Here is a 25,247-nt window from a genome sequence, read left to right as displayed (position 1 = left end):
GCAATTATGTCAAATGTCCCTAATGCAGCCAATAAGATGAAGATTAAGACTGACTTTTGACTTTGGCAGTAAAGAGACCATCAGTGACCCTATTACAAGTCTTAGTGGACGTATGGGGCAAAACAAATGAACAAACAAAGAAAACCACAAAACTTGTGGAAGATTTAAGAAGAGCAATTAGTAATGTGACTATTGACTGTACTTTTGTGGAATTTTGGAGCAAAAGGAAACAAATAAATTGAGAAAAAAAGACATCAGGAGAACTGGAGCCAAAAGAGGTTGCTTTTTTTTTCTTTCTTCTTTCCAATTTTTTAGGGATTAATGCTTTCATGGTGATGGGAGGTTGGACTTGATTCTGTAAGGAATCTTTCTATTCAAAAGCATGAGGGAATTATTGGGCTGAAGTAGGTGAATAAGCAGAGGAGATGGGTTTAGCTGGGAATGCAGTTAGTTTATGTAGAGTATCAGGCAGGAAGTCAGAATATATGGGTACAGATGCCAGTATGTGGGTGGAAGCTGTGGAAGTTTTCTATAGATTGCTTAAATCTCAGTGAAATAGGAAGCAAAATTATCAGCTGAGAGTGTAGAGTGGGGAGGAGGTGGGTGTTAGAAGACAGAATTTGGAATAAGGGAATAAAATATAAAATAGTCTTCTAGGTGAGTAGGAAAACAAGATGACCAGGGAAAGATATTGACTGCTGGTCACCATAAAGGACCCACTTAAGGTTATGAATATGAATTTGAGATAAGTCTACCTGTTGGCACATTTTTTCTTCTAATTGTGGTTTTAACTTCAGGTGTACATGTGGAATTATTATGCCTTGGACCCACACACATCTCACATTTAAAAATAATTTTTTTGTATCTTTCTTATTCTATTCAAAAGCATATTTTTGCGGTGCCTGGGTGGTTCAGTTGGTTGAGGTCATGACTTCAGTTCAGGTCATGATCTCACAGTTTGTGGTTCAAGCCCCACGTTGGGCTCTTTGCTGACAGCTCAGAGCCCGGAGCCTCCTTCAGATTCTGTGTCTCCCTCGCTCTCTGCCCCTCCCCCGCTCGTGCTCTGTCTCTCTTTGTCTCAAAAATAAATAAACATTAAAAAAAAGTTAACAAAAAAGGCATATTTTTAAATAATATATATTTTCATGTTATAGCTCGTCTGAGATGGTATTTTAAAACATAATACAAATGCCTGATAAAGTGTCTCTTACACAATTGCTAATGTTTTTCCTCCTTTTGTTTTTTTCCCTCTTGATGGTGAATCTGATTTTAAAAACAAAAAGCACCCACTTCAACTAACATAAGCATTGAAAACTATTTTAAAGATCAGTCTCCTTCCCCTCTTACAGATTAGGAAACCAAAGCCCACGGGAGAGGAATGGTACACAAAATTCCATTTACTTCTATGTATACATACACACACACACACACACACACACACACACACACACAATTTTCCAACCAAACCTCACTTTTTTTTTAGAGCTTTGTCACAGATCCAACTCTGCCTTATGTTATGATGTGGCCAGGGGGTATTACTTATTCAGATTTTGGCAGTCATATAGGAGCAAGCTGCTGGAGCTTTCATTATAGATATTCTTCTGCAGAACAGGTGTGTAGAAAAAAGTCTATGCTAATTCCCAGCAGATGCTCAACCTGTGTTGTCCCATATATGCACCAGCTCAGCTGAAGCAGAAGTAACCTATCCCTGCATAATATCACTCACATTATTAAGAAAATGGCACTACTGTTGCCTGGTTACCTCTTCATTTTCTTAATTGCCTCTTCATAATGTGAGTTTCATAAGCTATAGCAACCCCATGGAAAAACCAGAATTACAGAGAATTACCACTGTCATCAGCTTTCCAGTTTCCATTTGGAATTAAAAATCTAAATACCTTGACCTGTCTCTGCCATAGCTTTAGAACCTTGGTTAAGTAACTGAACTTTCTAGGACACTAGTTTCCTAACCTATTAAATGAGTAAAATGGACCTGGTCAGTGGTTGAAGTACTTTTAAAGTAGCTACACTCAGGCTGTGTGAGATGTGAAAGTGAAGTAGAGGTTTTATTTAAACCAGAGCTAAAGTAGCTCAGTTGTGTACTCTCTGAACACCCTCCCACCTTCCTAGATTTCCTTGAGAAGCTACACAGAACCCAAGAGCTCCAAGGATCGTGCTTTTAAAACTGCTAGATGACAGGATCTAAATTTCTTTTGGCTCTGTCATTCTATAAGCCTTTGATGCTATGCCAGAGGGGTGTATGTGTGTGTATGCGTGCGTGTGTGTGTGTGTGTGTGTGTGTGTGTGTGTGAGAGAGAGAGAGAGAGAGAGAGAGAAAGAGAGAGATGAATGAATGATTCAGGTAAAATATGCTTATGCATCTATTGTTGCACAGATAAATACCTTAATACCATAGAGCATTGACTGTTTTATTTTTTCCCCAATGATGTAGTTTCAAAGGAAAAGAAGTAGGCTCAAAGTGAAATCAATATAGACCTTTGCCTTCTCATCTCATTTTTAAGCCCTATCATATAAATAAACCTGCATCTGTTAGAAGAATTATTACGGTTAAAGGTGGTAGAGAATGATTAATATCAAAAATTTCAAAGTGGGAAAGAGACTGGTGATTCAGCCCTGCTAAGCTCCAGGTACTGGTCAGAGGCTGTATAGGCACCTGCCAGGATCCAGCCAAACTGCCAGCCGTCATGTGGTATCTGTCTTACACAATTCCTTATACGTGAACTGAATGTTAGCTCAATTTTTGGAGAAGTGAGGGAAAAAGGCCCCTTCATACAGAAGTGGCTAATGTAGAAGAGTTCACTAAAAAAAAATAAAATAAAATAAATGACACAAGTCAGAATACCTTTGATATTCTAATGAATAAACTGAAGTCTTTCAGTACTATTTTCAGGGGCACCTGGGTGGCTCAGCCAGCTAAGTGTTGGACTTGGGCTCAGGCCATGAGCTCGTGGTTCATGAGTTTGAGCCCTGCATCAGACTCTGAGCTGACAGCTCAGAGCCTGGAGCCTGCTTCAGATCCCGTGTCTTCCTCTCTCTCTGCCCCTCCCCCATTCACACTCTGTCTCTCTCTCAAAAATAAATAAACATTGAAAAAAAACTTAAAAAAAATAAATACTATTTTCACAGATTTCTTTATATTTATCTCACTACAGAAGTAAAATAAATAATTACAACAGCTGGAATGTATTTAAAGTTCAGACAAGAAAGTTATTATTATTTGGATGCTAGCATTTTTAATATTCTAAAATATTTATTTTCAGCTTTTACGTAGCCGTATATATGTATGAAAGAGATTATAATGCCATGAGAAAAATTGTTACCACCAGCAATATATAAAAGTAGCTTGATCAAACTCTCGCAAATCTTAATTATTATCCATTTTTAGCTCTGCTAATATGATGCCATATTCTTGTTTTCATGTCATTGATTATTAGTGAGGATTAATATTCTTTAGTATTTACATATTTTTAATATTTTTTTAAATTTTAAGTTGTTTTATAGAATAGAACAAGCTTTCCATTTCATTTTTTTAAGTGACTGAAAGGTATCACTTGCAGCAATAGCCAGTGTAGATTAACATTTATGTAATGTTTAGTGTTAAGGATTCATATGTAATATAAAAGTCCCCAAAGAGGAGCATTACCTCTTTGCCCATTAGATTCATGTTAATTATTCTATTATTTGAAATTAATATTCTCAAATTGCAGGCTGTTCCTATAAAATTTTATAATAATGAAAGGTACATTCCCCCATTACATCTCTAAGCCACTCACCGCAGATAACTACTATTACAACTTAATGTATACATTACTCTATGGTCTTGCTAGTTTATATAGTACAGGTAAATACATATTAGAGGATGGGTTGCAACCAGGGAGGTCATAGTATAATAATTTTTGAAACTTGATTTTTCACTTAAGAATATAGAATAATATATTTTTATATCAGTCCATGTAGATCCACCTCATTCATTTTCTTTAAGATTTTGTTTTTAAGTAGTCTCTACACCCAGTGTGGGACTTGAACTCACATCTCTGAGATCAAGAGTCACATGCTCTACCATATGAGCCAGCCTGGCACCCCCATCTCATCCATTTTAATGACCTTTTCATAGGATTGTAAAATGTAGACATACAAATGTGTTTTATGATTTGTCCCAACTTTAGGCGTAGCAAAGCAATAAACATTATTGTGCATCTATATTTAGGCTCTGTGTGTGTGTTTCAGGAAGAGAGACTCTCAGGAGTAGAACTGTTCCATTAAAGTGTATGTGCATTTTCAGTTTGTAAGTCACTGCCAAACTGCCCCTGGTGAATGGGACTTGTCGGTTTAAAGTCTTATCAAGACTATATGGCAGCACCCATTTCTCTACATATTGCCAACCCTGGCTATTATGAATGTTTTTAGAAATGTTGGCAATCTAATCACATTTTGTTTTAATTCTTACTCTTTAATTGTTCCTAAGTTTTCACACTCTTACAAGAACCATCTCCATATACGTGTTAAGGAATGACTGCAGTTTATTTAAAAAAAAATAATTTTTTAATGTTTATTTATTTTTGAGACAAAGAGAGACAGAGTATGAATGGGGGAGGGTCAGAGAGAGAGGGAGACACAGAATCTGAAACAGGCTACAGGCTCTGAGCTGTCAGCACAGAGCCCCACGTGGGGCTCAAACTCACGGACCGCGAGATCATGACCTGAACTGAAGTTGGATGTTTAACGACTGAGCCACCCAGGCGCCCCTGGAATGACTGCAGTTTAAAGCATATCTTGATTTCCTCTTCCATTCACTTGTTAATATTGGATTTCTAGAAACTTTCATGAGTAATGTCTAATTTTATTGGATGATAGTCAGAGAATGTGCTCAGAAATAACTTTTTTGGCTCCCTAAAAGAGAAACCCTATGGCTGTGCCGTCCTAGCAGCCTGGGCTGTGGGCTGGGGGATGTATTGCCATTTGGGTAATTGCTGAGGCATAGAGTTGCTAACCGAACAACATGAACGGAAGACCCACTTTTGAGTAATTGTTTCACGATTGCTTCAAAAACCTTTATCATCCATACGTGGCATTCATATTTCTGTATAATAATTCCACATACACTACTGTCTTTGAGCTAAGCAACCAGCTAATCTTTTTTCCCCACCTCCTAAAAGCTTTCCTGCCTTAGAAGCAGAACTTTTGCCTTCCTATGTTTCATAAAGTTTGTATTTATTTTCCGCATGCACGTATCTATATTTGTCTTTGGGCCTTCCACAAATTTATTCTAGAAAATCTATTTCCTTTCAATCAGATGATTAAATTCATTTTCCCTAGATCATACTATATATCCCATACCTATATCCATGTCTATATTACAACTATGTGCAACTATGTTGCAGAGGGTTTGATAAGAAACATATTTTAACCCTAGTTTAATAATTTGGAAACTACTTTTTAATAAGAGAATAGGGACTTTAGATCACCCAGTTCCATCCCCTCATTTTACAAAGACATAAATTAAGGAAAAGGGAACTTCCCAAGGTTATCCACTTAGTTGGTCATGACTCACTTTCATTCTGAACTAATGAACTAATGAGCATTATTTCTTTGAAAAGAAAAATTCACACAAACACCTTTGATCCTAATCAAGAAGAACAGGTATAGGTTAACTTGCTTCAGCATTTATAGTGTGTAATTCATTCTAGTTTAGAGATCATTATTCATTGAATCAGTAAGTGTTTGCAAGCAACATTGATGAGTCTTAGCTTTTGCATTTGAATGACTTCTCACATTGGCTGCTCTTCCTTTCCAGATTATATGCAATTCCTCTGATGATATTGGTGTCCAGATTTGTCAGTTTATTTAAGCTACTTAACCAGATTAGTTTAGGCTTTTCCACTGTGTAGGACTACAGACCTAATTTTTGCCTTAGTCATAAATCTTCTTAACAGAGGGCTTTCACAGCAATAGCAATTTTGATTTCCAATATTTAACAAGTAGTCTGAACTTACTTAAAAACCAAAATTTTAATGAAATATTTTAACTCACTGTTGTGTTTCTGAAGATGAATTAGTCTAATGTGAAGTTCTTCTTTCAACGTTCTTTACTGAGCTTTCTCTAATTTTCATACAAGATTTAAATATTCAGCCAGATATACATACTGACATAGAAACTAGTATTTTGAACCTGATAAACATAGACATAGAGGACAGCCTTTCCAACTACATTTGGGATATAGAGTTCTCCCAAGATAAACACTATAGTATTTTCAGTTCTTTGTTTTTTGTTTTTTGGGTTTTGTTTGTTTGTTTGTTTGTTTGTTTTTTCCAAATACTCGACTTCATGTCTTCTTTGGTTTCCTTTCTTTCTTCTGCAACCAGCTCTTGTCATTGGTCAGGAATCTGTCTTGGCCCCCTGTACTTTTTTCCTCCCATTTTCTTTTCCAAGGATTTACTCCTTATGTAGATTCAGCCCTCACCTTTATGTGCATAATATCTCGGTCTATGTCTCCTACTCCTATCTCCCCCTCAGGCTCATGAGCCCGTGTACTGAATTATCCCAGATTCAACCCAAAGTAAGTAAGTCTGAAACTGAGCCTATCATATCTCATACCTACTTGACCTTCCTCCCTGTTTAGCCTGTGGAAAACATGTGTCAGGTCTCTGGAACTTAAAATATTAACATGAACTATCATTTTATCTCTGTCTCTCCCCTTTTTCAAATTCACCAGCCAACTATGGTTTTCTGATGTATCTTTTGTCATGTTGCTCATATATTTGAGTTTCTACTGCTACAACCTTGATTGGAGCTTCAACCTACCTTTAAGAGTTCCCAGGTGATCTTGGAAACTTTTCCATAATCTTCTGCCCACAATTGCCAGATTAATCTTCCTATAACTTGCTTTCAGTAATTAGGACCTCTCTTCAGTTTCCTTCAGATGCAGTTAATGATCTAGTGAAAAAGACAAGATTTTTCAGTTTTGTTGACTATTGCATGATTGAATTGGACTACATGTTTCTTGGCTTCCTTATGTCATTCTCTGCATCTATTGGTCTGAGTTACACAAACAGGCCTCTCACAAAGCCTTGGCTATTTTACTTCCACACTATCCTTCATTATTTCTCACATTGAATTAACCTTGTAATCTTCTTGGTCTACCCAAATTCTTCAAATTCATACTCTTCAAATTCAGCTTAAATCCTATCATTACCTGAAAATGTTGTTTAAAATTGCTATTGCAATTCTGAAAAAAAAATCTAGTCTTTGCCTCCCCAAACCATTTTATCTGTGTTGTCATATTCATAGCATGACTGGAACATCTAAACAGGCTTCTATATAAGTGCCAGGTAAGAAACCTGGGTTTAAGTCTCAGCTCTGTGACTTCCAAGCTGCATATTTCCTAACAAGCCCATAATACAAACACCCTGAGTCTCAGTTTGCTCATCTGTGAAGTAAGTTGGGTTAGATTAAATAGTCTTCAAATCTCTTTCAATCTTATGATCCATAAACCGATATTTAAAGGCATTTTGTGCAACACAGTATAAAATATACTCTACTTTTATAAAATAAACTCTACTATTATAAAACAGACTGTATTACATATTTATCTGGTGATCATTAAATTTCTCAAGCCCCTGCCTTTATAAGAATATTCACACTCCAGAATCAAAATAATAGACAAACTATAGAATTATTTTATTTCTATTATTGTAAGAAACCAATTTATTTAGTTGACCTGCTACTAAAATATGAGCCTTCCTACTAAATAGGTTCTGATACCAATTCTAGTGTGAGGGGGAGTCCCCATACCAACAAGCAATTCTTGGGATATGAGCTGAGTGTCATAAAACTCAATTCAATTATAACTCTATTTATCTGGAGATAGCATTGGATTCCACAGGTTATAAGCTCAGTCCTGTAAGACTCCTCTCCCCCCACCTCCAGATGCCAGTCCTAAACCCAGGTTATCACCTGTGCTTCTGATGGGCCGGATACAAATTTGAGATTCCAGCAGTGCCCTTCTTGGACTTCATACAGATAAACATGAAGGAATTACTGTAATTATAGGCAGAAGAAGCTGTTGATTGACCACTTATTGAATGCTTTCTATGAACTAGGACCGAAGCCAGAACTTAACATCACAAATGCTAATTTATAAGCATAGACTTTAATGTTTACAACAACATTCCAAGGTAGTTATTATTATTCCTATTTTGCAGAAGAAAAAAAAAATGAGGTTAGAGATCTTAATCTCCCCACAGTCACATAGTCATCTCATAGTAGATGAGAGCAACATCTACTATATTTTATTAGGTATCTTTTGAGGCTTAGAAACATTTCTGGAGAAAGGCTTATTTAAAGGGAATGATTATTTCTAAATGGAGGTGTCACTTAGAAAAGTGCCTGTCAAGGTAGCCTTAGAGCTGAGTCTTCTTTTAAAAGAAGAGTAGACTTTCCCTCAATCTCATGGGTAGAGAAGGCATTTTAGGCACAGAGAAAAGATTGACCAAAATTCCAGAGTCAAAGAAGTAGAGGTCATGTTCAGGGAATTCTGGTGATTTGGCATGGCTGAACAGAAGAGCAGAGGGTGAACAAAGAGAAAGATACAGACTTTGAGTTTGGGTGGGCAGGATATTAGAAGAGTGCATTACTCACCCCGGGAAAAAGTAATTGGAAGGTCTAGCCATTCTAAGTTTTTTCAAAGTCGACAGCTAAATCAGCTTGCATAACAGCACACAGACCTACCCACCTGCTTAGTTTCTAATGCAATTTACTGAAAAGTTGTGTCTTCCTACACACTTCTTTATAACTAATTTGACCTATACCAGATAGCAGTTTTACAGCAGCTATAGTCAACATGAAAAGCTCTTTTTTCATGATAATTTTCTATTCTCTTTCTGGTCTACTGAGTTTCTAAGCAAAATTTTTCTTGTTCCTTTGTTCCCTCTCACAGGCTTGCGAAAGTTGTGCTCATCTCATTGTGAGCTTGAGAAGAGTGTGTGGGCTGCCAAAGGCAAACACAGTGAAGGTGAGTTATGAGGGTGGAGTTTCAGGTGCTCTCACCAACTTTGCTCTTCAGTATAATGGTGTAGCAACTGCAGAGTCTTTGTGTGGAGTGAAAGTTTAACACTAATGTGCAGGATCACATTCATGTGATTAATGATCAATGTGACACTTTAGCTTATCATGCAGTTTGCAAAGCACATTCGCACCTGTAATTTACTTAGTTTTATCCCAAGCTGCTGGTGAAATTGCATTTACTTATAAATGTCTTATGCAAGATCTTACATACAAAAACATTTGTACCACTTGTTTTGAAGAAATGTATTCCCATTATAAAGTAGTATCTTGGTAGTCTTAGTAAGTATTAATAAATTGATCAGCTAAAGGCCACTGCACAAACCATTTGATATATACTTAATTATAACTTGTTTTTTTAAAGCTTTTTTAAAGTTTCTTTATTTTGAGAGAAAGAGTGAGAGAATCCCAGCAGGCTCCACACTGTCAGTGCAGAGCTCAACGTGGGGTTCTAACTCACAAACTGTGAGATCATGACCTGAGCTGAAACCAAAGGTTGGACGCTTAACCAACTGAGCCACCCAGGTGCCCCAACATTTACTTACTTATAATTTTAACATAAGATCTTTAATGTAGATTTTATATGGTTAATTTTTATATATAGGCAGTCCTTGAATTATTGTGGTTTAACTTACAATTTTCCATTTCACAATTGTGCAAAAGTGGTAAGAATTTAGGAGAAACTGTACTTTGAATTTTGATCTTTTCCAGGCCAGTGATATGTAAACCTTACTCCCTCATGATGCTGGGCAGTAGAAGCCACAGCTCCCAACCAGCCAGCCACACGATCATGAGGGCAAACAACCAATGTACTTAGAATCATCCTGTACCCATACAACCATTCTGTTTTTCACTTTCAGGAGAGTATTCAGTAAATTACATGAGATCATCAAAACTTTATTATAAAATAGGCTTTGTGTAGATGACTTCACCCAACTTTAAGTGTTCTGAGCACATTTAAGGTAGGGTAGGCTAAGCTATGATGTTCAGTAGGTTAGATGTACTACATGCATTTTTGACTAAAGATATTTTCAACTTATGATGGGTTTATTGGGACATAACCCAATGAACATATCTACATAAAACAACAAACTGCTGTAAAAACCTTAAAAGTTAAAAGTTAACAATAAACCAACACATAATAGGTAAAAGCAGAAAAATGCAAACTATATTTAGCAATAAACTTTTTTCCTGAGATCCAATCATAAAGAGAAAGAACAAGGCTATTAGTTAACCAACTGATTGGTTACTGATTAATGAAGTTAATTAAATTGTTGTGGTTAGAAAATAGATCACCCAGAAAGTAGATAATCAAACAAGAAAATATGAAAACAGAGAGACAAACATTGGTAATACTTGTTACTCTTTTTTTATTTTTTTCTTAAAAATTTTTTTTGATGTTTATTTATTTTTGAGATTCAGAGAGACAGAGTATGGGGCGGGGGGGGGGGGGGGTGGAGAGGGGGAGAGAGAGAGGGAGACACAGAATCTGAAGCAGGCTCCAGGCTCTGGGCTGTCAGCACAGAGCCCAGCGCAGGGCTCAAACTCATGAACCATGAGGTCATGACCTGAGCCAAAGTCAGACACTTAACCGACTGAGCCACCCAGGCACCTCTAGAGAACTCTTAATGGGAGAATTTACTCTGACCCAAGATATCCCACTGCCTCAACACCATATGGAGATGGGTATATTGAGCTACCATAGCCTAGTGCTATTAACCTTTCAAATTGTATAACTCACTTTCCTTGTCTTGATTCCAGGCTTTACAGAAATCTTTGCATTAGAATCAATTTTCCAGTGTGTGTGTTTTGGGTAATGTTTGCTGAATATATGCCATAATTTCCAGTATCCAAAGCAATACTATTTTCCATGACATAACAATAATTTTATTAGTATTGTATTGGTATCATTTTATTCCAGGGTTTGTACCCTTTGACCAACATCTCCCTATTCCTCTATCTCCATGACCTGGTAACCATCATTCTACTTGGTTTGTAAGAGTTCAACTTTTTTAGATTCCACATGTAAGTAGGAACTTACAATAATGTCTTTCTCTGACTCATTTCACTTCACCCTCACATTGTCACAAGGGGCAGGGTTTTCTTTTTTTTTTTTCCATTTGAATAATTTCCACTGTGTGTGTGTGTGTGTTTATCCATTGACAGACAACTTAGGTTGTTTTCATGTCTTGGCTATTGTGAATAATCTTTCATTGAACATACAGGGTGCAGATATTTCTTTGATGTCCTGTTTTTATTGCCTTTTTTTTTTTCATTTCTTTGGATATATACCCAGCAGAAGAGTAGCTAGATCATATGGTAGTTTGATTTTTAATTTTTTGAGGAAGCTCCACACTATTTTCATAGTGGCTGTGTCCATTTACATTTCCACCGACAATTCACAAGGACTCCCTTTACTCCACAGCCTTCCCAACATTTATTAATTCTTGTCTTTTTGATAATAGCCATTCTTTTTTTTTTAATTTTTTTTAACGTTTATTTATTTTTGAGACAGAGAGAGACAGAGCATGAACAGGGGAGGGGCAGAGAGAGAGGGAGACACAGAATCGGAAACAGGCTCCAGGCTCTGAGCCATCAGCACAAATCCTGACGCGGGGCTCGAACTCATGGACCGTGAGATCATGACCTGAGCCGAAGTCGGACGCTTAACCGACCGAGCCACCCAGGCGCCCCGATAATAGCCATTCTAATGGCTATGAGGTGATATCTCATTGTGGTTTCAGCTTGCATTTCCTTAATTAGTGATGATGAGCATCTTTTCATGCACTCGGCCATTTGTGTGTCTTCTTTAGAAAATGCCTATTCAAGTCCTTTATCCAGTTTTTAATCAATTTTTTTTTTTTGCTTTTGAGTTGTAGGAATTTCTTATACATATTGAAAACTGCAAACTCTTTATAGATAGTTTGAAAATATTCCCTTCACTTCGTTGGTTTCCTTTTTTTGCTGATTGTTTCTTGGCTGTACAGACGCTTTTTGGCTTGATTTGGTCATACTTATTTATTTTTGCTATTGTTGCTGGCACTTTTTGTGATTTTTTTTGTCATATCCAAAAAACTGTTGTCAAGACCAAAGTCAAGGAGCATCATCTTCATGTTTTCTTCTAGTAGTTTTATACTTGTGGATCTTCCATTTACATCTTTAATCCATTTTGAGTCAATTTTTGTGAGTGGTGTAAAAAAGGGGTCCAATTTTCCCTATTCTACATGTGATTATCCAGTTTTCCCAACACTGTATTGGTATTATTAATATATCCTGAAAACTTGGTTGCCATGACTCCACCTCTGAAAGATGTTCTGCGTCCTTCTGTCAAAATCAGATTTCTGAGACTATAACGAAAAATCAATTTCTTACTACATGTAAGTAAAGACCACCTTAGGATGCCTCTCAGCTATCAGTACACTAGCTTTTCTCTGATATAAAGTTTGTTTATATGTTTAGTATGTTTAGTACTTCACATCACTCACAATTTTGCCCCTAAATAGCTTTCTTGTATTAAGTAACACACACAGGAAATTATCTGAAGTTTCTGCATACCCCCCAAAAAGGCAGGGTACAAAGCTGGCAAGGGTAATGGTGAATTAATGAAGAACCACATGACTAAAAACAGGCTTTTGGATAATGTCAAGCGACAATTAGAGTATTAGCAGAAACTGGTATTTATCAAGTTATTCTATGTGCCAAGGACCGTGTTAAACTCTGTGTGGGTCAACTCCTCTTGGCAACTCTATGAAGCCAGGGTTATAATCAACTACAGATCAGGCGAGGATCAGACATGTGGAGTAACTTGTCTGTGGTCTAGCTACTTCTTCCCTTCCCAGGGGCCTGAACTAGGACTTGAACCAGGTCTGTCTCCTAAAAAGACAGAGCCCTTGACCCTTTCCAGACATTGGTGTAATCCTACAAATATGTGACACACAAAATTTCCAACTGTGGAAATTATAATTAGATGTGTTTCTGGAAAAGGAATATTGTTAGTTTTGTCTTCAAACCTATGTAAGAGATGGTATTCTTACATAATAAGTTACCAAAATCCTATGTTTGGATAAATACATGACTAAAGAGAAGAAGTATAATTTACAAGGCAACTCTAAGTGGACTTTTGAAAAATTCCACAATTCCACAGTTCTTATTTTTATCACAAGTGAGTAATTTGTCACATTTAGACTCACCGGTGATGTTAGATGATATGCCCTTTCTACCCTAGTAAATGCAAATTTCATAGACAGTTTCCATTTGTCATCAACAAATTGACATCCTGGGTCCAACCTGGTTTTTTTTGTTTTTTTGGTTTTGTTGTTGTTGTTGTTGTTGTTGTTGTTGTTGTTATCAAGGCCTAGGCTTCCCAGGCCTACCTGCTCTGGAACTAGGTGACCACAAACCAGACTTATCAGAGAACACCCCTTGTCTCCTTTCCGAAGGAGAGGAAACAATCCTCCCTACTCATTTTTGTATATTCCTTAGTGTCAAGTCAGGGTATTTACTAGTTTGTTTTTTCTTGGGAGTGAGAGGCAAGTTTTGTCACATATACTTGTTTTGTTTCAAATTACCTTATTTAGGTATGATTGGCATGCAAAAGCTGCATTTAATTAATGTACACAACTTGATGAATTTGGAAATAAGTATCCACCTGTGAAATCATCACCACCATCAATGCCATAAACATATCCACCACTTCCAAAATTATCCTTCTTCCCCCTTTATTTTTTTTCTTTTTTGCAGCAAGTAGAATGGTGGTTACCAGGGGCTGGAGGGAGGGGAAAATGAAAAAGTGTTAGTCAAAATGTACAAAACTTCAATTATGCAAGTTGATTAGATTCTGGAGATGTATTTATGGTAAGGTTAATAATACTGTATTGTACACTTAAAATTTTGCTAACAAGATAGATTTTATGTTATGTGCATTTGTTTATATCAAGAGACTTTGTTACAATTCCATTGTTCCTGTTAGTCTATCCAAACTCCTTATAGTCAGTCTCCTTGATAGTTCTATGTCTACATAGGGTTTGTTAACTCATCCTGTGATTCTGTCTTCAAAATATTTGCATATCTCAACTGCTTATCGCCTTCACTGGTACCACCGTGGTCTGAAATCCCATCACCTCCCCCACCGGAAAATTGAAATACCTTCTAACCAGTGTCCACTCTAGTCTTTACTCCCTCCTCCACCTCTCACACATCTTTTCTTGACAGAGTAGCTAGGACAATTACTTTACAACCTAAATCAGATAATACCACTCCCATTTTCAAAAACCTCCAAAAGCTTTTATGTCATCCAGACCTTACTTAAAATGAGCTGCCACGCCCAGTTACCACCCCTGTTTTCAGTTCCTACTGATGATCTCATAGGGCACAGGGCCCCCCTGTGGTTCCTCTCACCTCTGGGCTGTGGCATTGTTGTGGTTTCTGTCTGGAATACTATTGCCCCTGATGTGTGCATGGCTTATTACTGCTTCACCTCTTTCAGGACTTTGCTCAAACATCATTTCCTCAGCAGGATGCTGAGTGGACCTTCCCTGACCATCATACTTAAAATTGCATGCTTCTCTCCCACCCCAAGGCACTTATTTTTCTTCACAGAACTTATCTGATATGCTGTCTTTTGTTATTTTCATAATATCTCTTCTTCCATCAGATTGTACACTACATAGGAGAAGAAATTTTCCTTTCTTTTTTCTGTTTCAATCACTATCATCAGTGCCTGGAATAATGCCTGATTAAATGGTAGGTTCTCAAAAATATTGTTGATGAAATGAACTACACAGTAATCTATCTTTAAAAAAGTGGTATTGGTAAAAGTTTATTTAGTACTATATTAATTTCTCTGGAGTGGATTTTAACATTAATATGAGATCCTTAGATAACAATCTCTGCTTTTCTTATACGTGTCCTGAAGGTAATCATTAGCCAAGCCCTGACGAGTGTGTGTGTGTGTGTGTGTGTGTGTGTGTGTGTGTGTGTATAATTTCCCTAGTGTAAAGCAGAGCACTGCCTCCCACATTAAAGACTGATAGTCTTCCTGTCTTAAAGCCAAATTACTTACTGTAGGGAGATTCACATGATTCTTCTGGCATAAAGGTCCAGATGTTCCCCTTAATTTATTGAAGGCTTTCCTCTTAACACAGCTCTTATTCTCCTGGACATAGTAGATTATTAAATATCATAGGAATATAATTAAATTCCATTTTCTTAGGAAATTTTGTTTTACATTAATTCCAAATTATTGATGCAGAATATAATTTAATCTTCAGTCACAACCCAAACATTGTTGCTCCTATTTGCCATTTTATTCCTAAATAACATTCTAGAAAAGCCCAATCTTAGCACCTACCCATTCTATTCTGCAAAGAAAAAGCAAAAGCCAGCAGATCTGTAAAAAAAATATGTGCGGTGGAGTGACCTTCCTTTATTAGGACGGGTGTTCATTCACTCATTCATCATAGCATTGTGGTAGATCTCCTTTGCAACAGACACTGAGTTAGGTGAGAAAGTACATGAGGAAAACTGAAAAGAACATTAGATTCAGAATTAGGAGAACCAAGTCAGACTGGAGCATATAATAGCAGTGTGACCTGAGCAAATAATCATATTTTTAATGAAGAAAATGCAGGTACTAATACACATTTCACAAGCTTAGATTTTGTATGAGTACTGAAAGAATTATCATGTTGTAAAATAATTTGTAAAATGCTATATGAATATAAGAATTTTCATTATCATGTTATAATAAAAATTGTATTTTTATATAAAATTAAATATCATACATCATTTCATAACGTAATAAAAAAGGAAGTATATAAGAAAAGAAGAGGTTGAGAGAAAGGGAATGTGAACGCAAGGGACCTCTTCTCAACTTAAAAAATTCAAGAGGAGAAGAATATATAAATGTTAATAATCAAAAACAACATCTGCCTGTCCATCAAAAGATAGAAATGTAGTTTGCGGGTCCACAGTCAAAAGTTTAATTTCAATGTGGCAAATTCCATAAGGCCTTATCAGCAGAGTAGCATTTGAGCAACGTCTTGTAATGGAAGTAGCTCACTGGCAGGTCATTTGTCCCCTATTATAAGATGGCTTAGGAGGTGATTATTGTATTAATACAGCATGGCGGTCAACTACATGAGCCTTAGAGTCAGATTTTTTTTTTCCAAATCTTAGTTATGCATTTCCCTACCTAGCTGAAGGATTTTGAGTATATTACTTACTCCCTCTGTTCCTCAATTTCTTCATTAATAAATTTGAGATAATAGTACTGACCTCATAAGGCTAGCATGAGAATTAAGATAAGTGCTTCACATACTAAGGTCACACTAAATGTTAATTGCTGTTATTCTACTTGTTAATGCTATTATTATTGTAAGTGAGGCAGCACACAAAATTCCTGTTTCCAGAAATGGATTTGCAGGAAAGAATGCAAAGAAATGAGGTGACCCCTTGATCATCTTGGTATAAGTGAGAGTAGCAAGTTGGCCTCCTCTTTGCTTTTTTTTTAATGGCTATTTATTTATTTATTTTTGAGAGAGAGAGAGAGAGAGAGAGAGAGAGCGAGAGAGAGAGAGAGTGCGAGCAAGCCGGAGAGGGTCAGAGAGAGAGAGAGAGAGAAAGAGAATCCCAAGCGGGCTCTGCACTGTCTGTCACACAGAGCCCAACCTGGGGCTCAAACTCATGAACCGTGAGATCATGACCTGAGCTGAAATCATGAGTTGGAGCTTAACCGAATGAGCCACCCAGACGCCCCTTCCTCTCTGTTTTTGTTTTTGTCTACTTCTGTATATTAGTGTCTCTACCTTACAAAGCTCATATTGTCCACGGCCCCTCGCTGCAGTCCCATCTGGTGCTCAAAGATTTTGGCTATTTGTCTCTGTAGGACTCCAGAATTCAGGAATCAGGGAACATAAGACATAAGTTAAATAAGTGATAAACGATACAAGTCATATTAGTAATGATTTAGTAATGATTTAATGTTTTTTTTCTCCATTTTTAACAAGGGATGTTCAGTAAATATCTTAAGAAGCAAAAAATAAACACTTTATCTGGGTATTCTAGTCACCTCCCAAACCAAAAATTATGCCTTATAAATACACACCAATCATCATCATCATCAAGCCATTTAACAGTGTTATTATTTTTAATTTATAATCACTGTCATTATTACTGGTTTTAATCCCGACAGTTTTACAAGTTAAATAAGTATTATTTTTTTTAATTTATATGTAATTTTTGTGTCCTTTTAATAAATTCTAGGCAGGTCTATGAGTATGTTATTTGAAAAAAAAAAAAGCCAGGTATAGACGATCACAGCTTCCTGTGGTATTCAGATGATGAGCAGTCCATTTAGTTATTAGTCTATAGAAATCTCAACATTTTATATTATTTCCAATCTTATTATCCATCAGTCCATAAACATCCATTTCACATGGCCAGAGTCTGCTCTTTTTCTAGTCCTCATCCTTTTCCTTTCCAAAATCTGAGTTTTTCTAGCTCTCTGCTCTTGCTCCCAGCACCACTCTGAAAGGCTTTGTAGCAAGCTGCTGGAACGAGGTCCACATGAAGCTTGGAACGTCTAAAAATCTTTCAGAGTCTAGGAAGGACAAAGGGATGAGTTAGGAAGGCAGTCCACAATATCCCAACGGGAATGGTAAATGGAACCTTAACTTGCTGAAAAGTGTGACGAGTTAGTGAATTAGAGGGGAGGCATTGACTATTCAGTTCCACTTGACCTTTGGCAAGTGTAACAAAGTATTAGTTAAATTAAATACTAGATAAGCCTAATAAAAGGACCTCAAGGCCAGATTTGTCCCTTGTTTATAAACCTGAAACTTCTGCTTTATAAGCTTCAGAAGTTTAAGAAGGGAGGGGGCTCCTGGTTGGCTCAGTCAATTAAGCGTCTGACTTCTGCTCAGGTCATAACTTCACAGTTCACAAGTTCGAGCCCCACATCGGGCTCTATGCTGACAGCTCAGACCCTGGATTCTAGATTCTGGATTCTGTGTCTCCCCCTCTCTCTGTCCTTCCGCTTCTCTCTGCCCCTCCCCCCCTCTCTGCCCCTCCCCAGCTTGGGCTCTGTCTCTCTCTCTCTCTCAAAAATAAATCAACATTAAAAAAAAAAAGAAGTTTGAGAAGGTACAAGATAAATGAAGCATAGTCCTGCTAATGTTGACTGTCCTTCATCAAGTGACTGATGAGTTACGCCATAGTCTGTCTCTTAATTCTGTTTTACTAAAGGCCTATCATCTCCATTTATGGCAGGGGTGAGAGTAGAAAGGGTGAATAAAGAATGAGGTGATCTCCTGCTCTTCACAATGAGTGACCTATTGTCCAAATATTTATTCTAGATGGGCTCACCATAGTTTCTGGTTTGTCAGACAGTCCTTACTTGTAACTGTTGTCCATCCAATGTAATCATAGTGACCCCTTTCATACCTAAAAGTATCCGAGTTAGGGAAATAATTTTCTGATGACATTAGTGCTGGTTAACACAAATGTCATAGCTATTGACAGACCAAAATTGCATGGGTGCAGAAAGACAAGTAAATAATTGCTAAGTACTATATGAGATAAAACTGTTATAGTGTCCAGACTCAGAGCCAGATAGGCTGACTCTAGTCAGAACTCTACACAATGCAGGCTGTTTTAAAGTTTTACGTTAAACATAAGAGACCTATCTTACAGGTATCAGAACTAAATCTAAGGGAAACAAAATATACTCAGGCACATCCCTTAGGAAGTAACAGAGCATAAATTTTAACTGAGATCTTCTGAGGTCAAGGCTGCATACTTTCCTAAGTGTCTCCTTGTTTGGAAACCAAATACTAAGAATTACGCTAAACATAACAGTCATTACACTAAAGGTACAATTTGGTGATGCATCTCTTAAGAGAAGTAGAAACTGAGAATAAGACTAATCGTTAGGGACATGACTAACTGGCACAAAAGAATCAGAACAATTCATGATTCTATATAATTAAGTTCTCAATTATTTAGTAAGGATGAACAAGTTCAGAAGAGACTTCATGTGGGCTGGTCTATTCAGGGAAGAGGTGCCATTGGGCCTGGGAGAACTTGGATGATGAACAGCAAGAAGAGAATATTCCCCAAAGAGGAAACAAAGGGCTGTTTTCGTGAGGCAGATCAAGCACTACATTCTGACCCAAACAGAGTTTGTGCTGGGAAATCCAGAGAAATCTGATGGATAAAATAGGTCGGGCCAGATAATGAGAATGTCTTTAGTGTTTAATTTTGTTTTACCCATGCATATACATAACTTTACATAAATGCGTACATGTGGTTATTCACATGCTTTTGGATGTATAGTTGTTTTCCTTTTTCTCTCTTTTGTCTTCCTTCTCAGCCTCTCTTCTTCCGTCCAGTTGTATTAACCTACCTACCCATATTAACAACCCAGCATGTAGCTTTCTCTATATTTTCTCCCTGTCCAACTAATCAGATAGATACCCTACTAGGATAAATCATAATCTGCCATATTGGTGGGTATGAGTTTTGTTTCCAGTGTTTTGCTACCAAGACCAATGGTACAATAAACAACCCTGATGTATGGGTCATTATTTATGGCTGCTTTATTTGAATGGGATAGACTTCTAAGAGATGGGTTATTGGTTAAAATAGGCTCTAATGCTTCACAATTCCAAAGCAATGTATGAAAGAATGCTTTTCCCAACATCCCTATAAAAATAGATACCATGGCTCCTTTCCATTTTTGCTAATGTGAAGAGCTTAAAAATATACCTCGCTATTTTAACTTCTATTTCCCTGACTACCAGAGAATTTTTTTTGTTTTAAATTATGATGTTTTTAGATTAGAATCTTACAATGTGGTCTGTAAATACTCTGCATTTAAATTTTTTTTTAATGTTTATTTATTTTTGAGAGAGGGAGAGAGAGACAGAAAGCGGCAGTGGGGAGGGGCAGAAAGAGGAGACACAGAATCAAGAGCAGGCTCCAGGCTCTGGGCTGACAGAACAGAGCCCACACAGGCTCGAACCCACAAACCACGAGATCATGACCTGAGCTGAAGTCGGACACTTAACTGACTGAGCCACCCAGGCACCCCAATACTCTGCATTATTTTTTTTCTGTCTTGCTTTACTTTTCCTTCATTTTTTTCTTTTTATCAACCAGGGTTCAATCAGCAAAGCAGAATGAGAAATACTTTAAGTATTATGGAATAAGGATTTATTATAGGAGTGAGAACTTACCCAACTGTAGGAGTTTTGTGGAGAATAGTCCAAAAAGGGATGTTAGAGAATCAGAGAAAAGCAACTAGCCAGTTCTTTTGAACACTTGCTGTGGCAAACAAACCAGAGTTTGCCAGGGAATCTAGAGTGGGTCCATGACGGAGCATTGGTGGAGCAGCCTATGGAAAGACTATCACCTCTGCACCTGCTGGTGGCATGGTATTTCCATAGAGCAAAAAAGAGCTGGACATGGTACTGGGAAAAATAGGGACCTTCTAGAATCTGCCTGCTCCTGTGTCATTGTCTCATTGTTTGTAAGCACAGTGACCTTCAGAGGAAGTGGCTGCTGCTTTCCTTTAAGTTTACTAGGCTTGCACAGATTTCTTTTTGATCAGCTTTAGCCTGGAACCATATTGGGAAGGCAATTCTGGAGAAAGCGGTTGTAGTTTAGTGAAGTTGACACAAAAGGAACATAACAAAGCACAGGACCAATTTTTGTGAATGTCCACAAAATACAAAGATAAGTGTAATAAGTGTGATCTTATAAACTTCTGTTAAATGAAGTTCATTGTAGTAAGTCAATCTAGATCTTTAGTTGTTTACTTTGGTCTATTATATTAAATTTTTTGAGAAATATTTATTGTCTTCCATTACATTTGCAATTTTATCAATTTGTCCATCTAATTGTTTTGCTTTTATATTAATGACTGTACAGTTTGGTGCATAAGGTATAGGACTTATATCTTCTTTATAAATTATACCTTTAGCTTTATGTAATGTGCCTCTTTAACATTTTATTCCGTATAATGTGAAATTCCATCTTGACTGATAATATTGCTAGACTTGCTTACTTTTTTATTTGCATTTACCTGAAATCATTTTGACCACCACTTTATTAGTTTCCATTAACTAATGGAACAAAATATATATATATATATATATATATATATATATATATATATATATTTTTTTTTTTTTTTTTTTTTTTTTTTGCACAGAGTGCTTATCTTGATTTTAATCCAATTTAAGTCACTGTCTTTTAGTGGATTCTTTTTAGAGTCCTTATATTTGGAATATTGGCCGACATGCTTGATTTTATTCATTTCATCTTATTTTAAATGTATAATTTGTCTTCACTGTTGAGTACACATTTTCCTTTTCCTTATTTTTCCTGGTTTGATCAAGGTGCAATATATTTCATTTGTTTTCTCCTTGGAAAGTTCATTGTTCTTTCCCCATTCATTAAATATTATTTTTTATTTTCCTTGTTCTCATAATCAAATGAGTTAAACAAAATTATTTTGTCTATTAATATTCATGTTTTCATTTGCCTCTTGTTTGATCCCCTCCCCAATAAAAGAAGGTGTTAAGACTATATTAAACTTTTATTTTTCCTCTCTAATTCTCCTTTCCTTAGACTTCTGTAACATTCTTATTTAGCCCAACTACCTGGATTTGTTGAAATTAATAATCAGAATTTATTCTATAGTGTTTTCTTTTTAATAGCTTTTTGTAGTTCTTATGTTAAGTATCCCTGGAGTGTGTATTATTATCCACTTGAATTTAATTAGGTAAATAAAGATTAGATACAATTATATTTTACTCTTATTTTATCTTGAGGTCCCTTTTCTAATTCACTTTTTAAAGTAGAATCCTTAAGTATTTATTCAAATAGACTCTGTAAGTTATACATTCCTCAAATTATTGAAGATTTTCAAGTGTCTTCCTGTACTTGAGAATAATTATATCTTGTGTAAGTATGTGATTTTGAGATGAAGTCATTTATATCATCAACCTGAAGAAGCTATTCTAACTTCCAGCATTGCATATGAAAAAGTATAATGTCAGTCTCTTTTCTGTTTTCCTTAATCAATATTTTACTGATTCTTAGGTGACAAAACCTTATTTGAAGATTGGAAAATATAGTCATGATAGTTAAAAGGCAAACTTTCCTAAAAGTCACCGGAAGAAAATTCTTGTTTTTATTGTGTAAAATGTGTTGCTATAGTGGTTTTTTTCTTGTTCCCCCCTCCCCCACAAAGTGTTCAACCACTCTTTTACAATAAAACGCCACAACCAGGGGAGACTTGGAACTTCAAACGTTTAGGGCTTATATAACCATTTGCTATCTATTCTTAAAGAAATTACAAAGAGGGGCGCCTGGGTGGCTCAGTCGGTTGAGCATCTGACTTCGGCTCAGGTCATGATCTGGCGGTCAGTGGGTTCGAGCCCAGCATCGGGCTCTGAGCTGTCAGCACGGAGCCTGGAGCCTGTTTCAGATTCTGTGTCTCCCTCTCTCTCTGAGCCTCCCCCGTTCATGCTGTCTCTCCCTGTCTCAAAAATAAATAAACATTAAAAAAAATAAAAAAAAAAAAAGAAATTACAAAGATGTACTGTTTTTCTGGTACAAAGCTTACAAAGACTAAAAAAATATATATATCCTGGCTGAAATTGGCACATAGATTCCAGTATATATTTGTTAAATGTACTAAAAATAAAATAGGTAGTTTTATTCTAATATTTGTAGAAATTATAGGAAGGGAGGAAGAAGAACTTTATTTGATATAAAGTATGATTTACTAAATATTTTTCAAGGTAATATGATGTGATCATCTACTCAGTAATTCTAACATAAATTATTTAGATTAATGAATACAAGGGCTATAATTGACACATTGTTAATACATAAATGTTTTCAAGTTGCCAATATTTATTTTTTAAGTAAATTCAATGCTGGCACATTAAATAATTAATTCAGTAACATTTTCATCCTATTAGTTTTATTTTTTTGCAAACTGTCTCTTCATCATATCATTATTTAATTTTAGATCCCACTCAAGTTCATATTGCCACAAGGTTTCTATTTGTAGATTTCAATCAGTGAAGATTTTCTGTACTATTTCTACTATTTTCCTTTGGAGAGGAAAGAGGAATAATCCTAGTCAAACCAGCCACAAGGATTATATTTCTGAAGTCAGAGCATGTGAAATTCTCTTCCAACTGAAAAGAATCCTAGAATACGAGGGGCAGAAGAGACCTTAGAGAGCATCAAATCCATCAACCTTATCATAGATGGGACACCTTGAACCAAGAAGGCAAAGTGATTTGTACACTGTTAGACGGCATGCTAGTTTACACATCAGGACAAGACTCCCAAAGCAATGCCTTCCCTTCCATATTTCTCTGCTACGTCAGAAAGGGGACCTTCATGCCAAGTGCTGATTTTCTGTTTTCAATTTTAAATCTGTGCTACTATTGGATTAAAATGGCATAACCACATTTTCTGCCCAGACTATTTTCTTCAATTATTTTCATGTTTATTTGTTTTTGAGAGAGAGACAGAGACAGAGACAGAGACAGAGTGCAAGCAGGGGAGGAGCAGAAAGAGAGGGAGATACAGAATCCAAAACAGGCTCCAGGCTCTGAGCTGTCAGTACAGAGCCCGACATGGGGCCCAAACCCACTATCCATGAGATCATGACCTGAGCCGAAGTTGGGTGTCCAACTGACCTAGCCACCCCGGTGCCACCTGCCCAGACTATTTTTAAATACTATTGCCATTTTGTATTTTTTGCACTTATTTTTATTTATTTTTTATTTATTTATTTATTTTTTTGCACTTATTTTTCTAACATAAGTCATATGCATTTGGTGGTTAAGGTGGCTGCTTAACTTACTATCCAAAACAGGACACGTTTTAAAGTTTGAGGCCATTGATAATTACACTGTGACAAAAAGCAACCCAGAACATAATGTCACTCTAGGGATAAATGGAGAATTAGGGTAAAATATCAATAAGCAAAATGAAAAAAAAAATAATTACTTCACCCCCTATCTTCTTTATGTAGACTCTGCTTTGTTTTGAGTTTTATTATCATAGATCTGTGCATATAATTTTTTTGCAAAAATTGACCTCACACTGCAATATTCTTTGGCAATTTGTTATTTTTTTCAATTTTTTTTAATGCTTATTTATTTTTGAGAAAGAGAGAGAGAGAGAGACAGAGAGAGAGAGAGAGAGAGAGAGAGACAGAGCATGAGTGGGGGAGGGGCAGAGAGAGGGAGACAGAATCCAAAGCAGGCTCCAGACTCTGAGCTGTCAGCACAGAGCCTGATGCAGGGCTCAAACTCACAAACTCGGAGATCATGACCTGAGCTGAAGTCGGATGCTTAACCAACTAAGCCACCTAAGTGCCTCTGCAGTTTGTTATTAATAAGTGACATATTGAGGTGCCTGAGTGGCTCAGCTCGTTGAGCTTCCAATTCTTGATTTCGGCTCAAGTTATGATCCCAGTGTCATGGGATCAAGTCCCACATCAGGCTCTGCGCTGGTTGTGGAGGCTGCTTAAGATTTTCTCTCTGCCCCTCCCCCCATACAACAAAAAAATACAAAAAACAATAAATCAGGAAACTTTTTCCAGGAAATAAATATTCATGCACACTATCTCTTTAAAGGATTTCTTAATATTGCATTGTTAATGTCTTTGGGGGAATGTCAAGCCAGCAGATACATTCTTTGTTCCTGCTGGACTGCGTATGTTAAAATAGAGATCACAGAGTATTCACAATCAGTCACTCCAGCCTCCCAGGGCCACAAATACATTTTCTCTGAAAAGAAAATAGGTAACTACAGAAGCTACTTTCATTTCCACCTCCTACTGGCAAACACCCCAACAACCAGTATAGCACAGGCGTAAGTCAGCAGAAGCATCAAGCTATCAGAATAGACACTAGCCATAGACTAGCACTTCCACATCCAGAACTTCAGCTGAGTTTTCATGGAAAACTTGCTGTTTTCAAAAGCATGGAAATTCACCAAAATGTGGTAGAGTGGTCCAGATGACCAGAGTATCAGTTTAAGAAGTTATGAAGATGAACAGATGTAGAAAATAAATCAATAGTTATTATAATCCTAGATTTTCTAAACAAAACAAAATTAGTCTTTATGAAATT

General features: G+C 36.6%; 1 protein-coding gene across 1 annotated transcript in view; it reads left to right on the top strand.

Moving 5' to 3' along the window:
- Window positions 1–25,247, top strand: part of ANO3 (anoctamin 3) — a 420,829-nt gene that overhangs the window by 117,406 nt on the left and 278,176 nt on the right. Inside the window, exon 2 of the mRNA XM_060606231.3 lies at window positions 8,957–9,031. Within this exon, the coding sequence (XP_060462214.1) occupies window positions 8,957–9,031 (75 nt within the window). The remainder of the gene's footprint in view (window positions 1–8,956; window positions 9,032–25,247) is intronic.

This window comes from Panthera onca, chromosome D1 (genome assembly GCF_046562875.1).
Source record: "Panthera onca isolate mPanOnc1 chromosome D1, mPanOnc1 haplotype 2, whole genome shotgun sequence".
Lineage (NCBI taxonomy): Eukaryota > Metazoa > Chordata > Mammalia > Carnivora > Felidae > Panthera > Panthera onca.
Note: the sequence above shows the minus strand (reverse complement) of the source record. Positions and strands in the feature narration are given on the sequence as shown.